Raw genomic sequence first — 3,604 nt, 5'->3', positions numbered from 1 at the left:
TTTTTCATCCAACACTTGCTCGTTTATGTTTTGATACACTAAAAAATGATTTATCACGTTCTGCGATCCACATTATTCGCCAAATTATTATTATTATTATTATTATTTTTATTCGCCAAATTATTGTTCTTCGACTTCATATCATTTCATTATTTACTTTTTTCAACTGTCCACTCTTATTTATTTAGGAATATCAGCAATCATTAATCTTTTGGTAGAGTATATTAGAGCATGTGCAGCCGTTGTGAGTCTCTTACAATTATAGTACTAATTTTGTTTATATAGTCTAATTGTTTAGTTAATTTTTAACTTTAAACTAAGAAGAAGAAGACAAGCGTCAGGAATGTTTTAAAATAGGTTTGAGTCCTTCGTTCAACAATCGATCCTTTCTTCTTTTCTGCCTTTTCTCCTTCTTTTTCTTTTTTTCCTTTTTATTTTATTTTAGAACCTAATATGTTGACTATCGAGGAGTTCTTTTTTTTTTTCAAACTTCAATTCATTAATAAAAGTGGGCCTAGCCTAAAGTTAACAGCCCAAAGAGCTTGTTTGGCAACAGAGTCAGCTCTAGCATTAGCTGCTCTAGGAATAAAAATAAACGAGATTAAGATAAATGATCGACAGAGGAGGTAGATATCGCTCATAACGCCATAGAGCTCAAGAGTCTTTTCCTGTCGGTTCAGCATATTGATAAGGGTTTGAGAGTCAGATGAGATCGAGAGGGTATCGATTCCATGATCTCGAGCGAAGTTCATGGCCGCAAGAACAGCCATAGTTTCCGGCATAAGGGGCGAGCTGACAAAAGTCGAGGTTGCTGCATGTTGTGAAGATGAATCCCGATAATCAACGATCCAACCCAGTCCTGCGCATCTCGTCGAGGAGTTCCAAGATGCATCTGTGTAGATTGAGTGGATATCCGCTTGAGAGGAGTTCGGTTCTGATCTGATCAAAGGTTTCAGTACTTTGGGGCTTGGAGGGATTTGAGCCTGCATCCATTCCCTGGCGTCTGTAATCACCTTCAAGATGGTTTCTTCTGGAGGGAACTTGCGTTTCTCAAATAGGAGCTGGTTTCTTGATATCCATAGGGACCATACGATTGATGCTGCTAAGGTTCCTGATTCGATTCCCGTTGGGGGAAGAGAAGGTATCCTCCTGACCCTCTCCCATCCCTCGGTCGTCGAGATGAAGTTAGCTGAGTTTACTTCCTGCAACAGAGGGGCAAGTCTCCATACTTCAGCTGCAAATGGGCATGTGAAAAGCAGGTGCGATACTGATTCTTCTACATTGCATCTTGCGCATTGAGCAGAGATTGGGATATTCCTAATGGCAAACTGTTCTCCTACGGGCAGAGCGCCTTGTAGGGATTTCCAGATAAAGATTTTAATCTTTTCTGATGTCTTGATATGCCAGACGTTTGGGAGCCACTCGATGGTGTTTTGTAATCCTGCAGAGAGTGCTTCTTCTTTCTCCTCCATGAGCGTAAGGTAACCTGATCGTGTTGAATAGTCTCCTTTTGGGTTTTTTAACCACATTAGTTCATCTGGAGCTCTCATTCTGCTAGGCTTTATCGCTAGGATTTGCTGCTTGTGAACCGGGATGATCTCATCTATCTTTGCTATATCCCATTAAGGAGCTCCCGGTATCATCAAGTCTGCGACTTTAAGAGAACTTGTTGCTTCAGTTGGAGGTCCATATGGTCTTTGCTGCTCAAAGCAGGACAGCCACGGGTCCTCCCATAAGCTTATGTTCTCCACTGTCCCTACAACCCATCCAAGCTGTTTGACTAGGAGGTATCTCCCTATCAGGACGCTTCTCCAGCCGTGGGAGGCATTTCCTGGTGCTTTACACTTGAGAAAGGATTCCGTATGGCAATATTTCCCCATGAGGCATCGGGCGAGCAAACAGTCTGGGTTTTTGAGAATCCTCCAGCCGACTTTTGCAAGCAAAGAATCATTGACAGAGGTAATGTCTTTGTATCCTAAGCCTTCTTTTCTCTTGGGTTTTGCCATTCTTTCCCATGAGATCCAAGCCATTTTGTGCTTTCCTGGTTCTGAATCCCAAATGAAGTGTGTCAGGGTTGATTGGATACTGGAGCATAGCGATTGAGGGAGTTTGAAGCAGGACATGGAGTGCGATGGCATAGCCGAGAGGACACTCTTTACCATCACTACCTTCCCTGCACTCGATAGGAGCTTTGTAGACCAACTCGCTGCTCTTTGGTTCATGCGGTCCACTAGCCGAGAGGACACTCTAATCCAGTTTTTTTACAAATAAAAGATAATAGAAAAATAGCAGAGAGAAAGAGAGAGAAATTAATAAGGTAATTTAGTTTGTTTTAAAAATAATATTTTGATGTGTTAAGAGACTCATGTAGATTCTTATTCTTATATTCTCTGTTTTTTTATCTCCTCGATAAAATGCAATAGACAATAAAAGTTCAAAACCTTTATCACCGTCGTCGATCGGTACCACGCCGCTCCGGCGAAAACCCTTCTCCTCTCTTTTTATTCTCTTCTCGAATGCTCTTAAAAAGAAACATCATAACATTCTTTGAGGCTCCACCAAAATGGCTTGTCTTACATGTACATTAAAGTCCTCTGTTTCCGTTTGTCGTGTCTCGTCGGTGCTTCGTGCGCTGCCGTTGTATTTGCCACGGAGGTGATAAAGACTATTGATTCTTCAGCGAAGGATATCTTTGCTGAAGGAAATCAATCTAGATATGCTCATGGTTCGTCTATGATGTTGGCTCCCTTTACATCGGGTATCCTGATTCCAATTCCACCGATGCCTGAGCAAGTCACAACACCCACTAATGGTGAGGAGGCAAGCGCTTGAGCAGCTCCATCTGCTGAATCTACTCAGTCATGTTATAGGTGCCCTTAATTTGTCAATCACAATAAGTTAAAAATTATGCAAATTTCCTTAAGGTTTCGGCTCAGTTGGAGGAACTTGGTACGCCAACAAAGAAAATTTCGTGTTCCCTTTGTCTTAATTCTGAACGATAATATCATGACTGCAAATGAAGAATTCTGTGAATTCATCTACACAAGGTTTCACGGAGAATTCCCAGAAATGGGTCGTATTATTGAAGTAGTCAACGCTATATGCGCAAGAGTTGGTCCAAGAATTTTTGTTCATAACATTGGAGAGTGTGCATATCTTATGAGAGTTACTAATGCGAAAACAAGGAATCCATGTTCGCAAAAACCTGCTGGAATGTTGCTGAGTATCCTATGTTTGTGCACCACAGTCTCCAGACTCCACTCCATAAAAGGCTCATATCATAAGTGTGGTGGCTCCTATGGAACTCAGGAATGTCCCTTATCTTCTCTTCAATAAGGATAGCCTCAGTAGGATTGTAACAATGGTGGAGAAACATGTCTCACTAGCTCCAGAAACGGAGAGAAAGGAGAATTTCTAAGTTGTTAATCTTACAAAGTTCTGCCAAGAAAGACTATTTTTGGGTTCTCCAATGGTAAGAAAAATGAGGTATCACTATATTAGTCATGTATCTTTGGTTGCCAATAAAGTGTAAATGGTGTGGAAAATTCGGTCACCAGCGGGATAAGTAGGTTGCAACGGTCTATCTCTTTGTCTCGTTAAAGAT

General features: G+C 41.3%; 1 protein-coding gene across 1 annotated transcript; it reads right to left on the bottom strand.

The window, feature by feature from the left end:
- Nucleotides 1–1,622: 1,622 nt before the first annotated feature.
- LOC130511398 (uncharacterized mitochondrial protein AtMg00310-like) lies at nucleotides 1,623–2,030 on the bottom strand. Its single transcript, XM_057008364.1, has one exon. The coding sequence runs from the start codon at nucleotides 2,028–2,030 to the stop codon at nucleotides 1,623–1,625; it is 408 nt and encodes a 135-aa protein (XP_056864344.1).
- Between the last annotated feature and the right edge of the window lie 1,574 nt (nucleotides 2,031–3,604).

The sequence above is a fragment of the Raphanus sativus genome, chromosome 4 (genome assembly GCF_000801105.2).
Source record: "Raphanus sativus cultivar WK10039 chromosome 4, ASM80110v3, whole genome shotgun sequence".
NCBI classification, from domain to species: domain Eukaryota; kingdom Viridiplantae; phylum Streptophyta; class Magnoliopsida; order Brassicales; family Brassicaceae; genus Raphanus; species Raphanus sativus.
This window is presented reverse-complemented; position numbering and strand designations above follow the sequence as displayed.

Bases quoted from the DNA above. Each gene is read 5' to 3' on its own strand.
- LOC130511398 (XM_057008364.1), bottom strand. From the start codon at position 2,030: ATGGCTTGGATCTCATGGGAAAGAATGGCAAAACCCAAGAGAAAAGAA.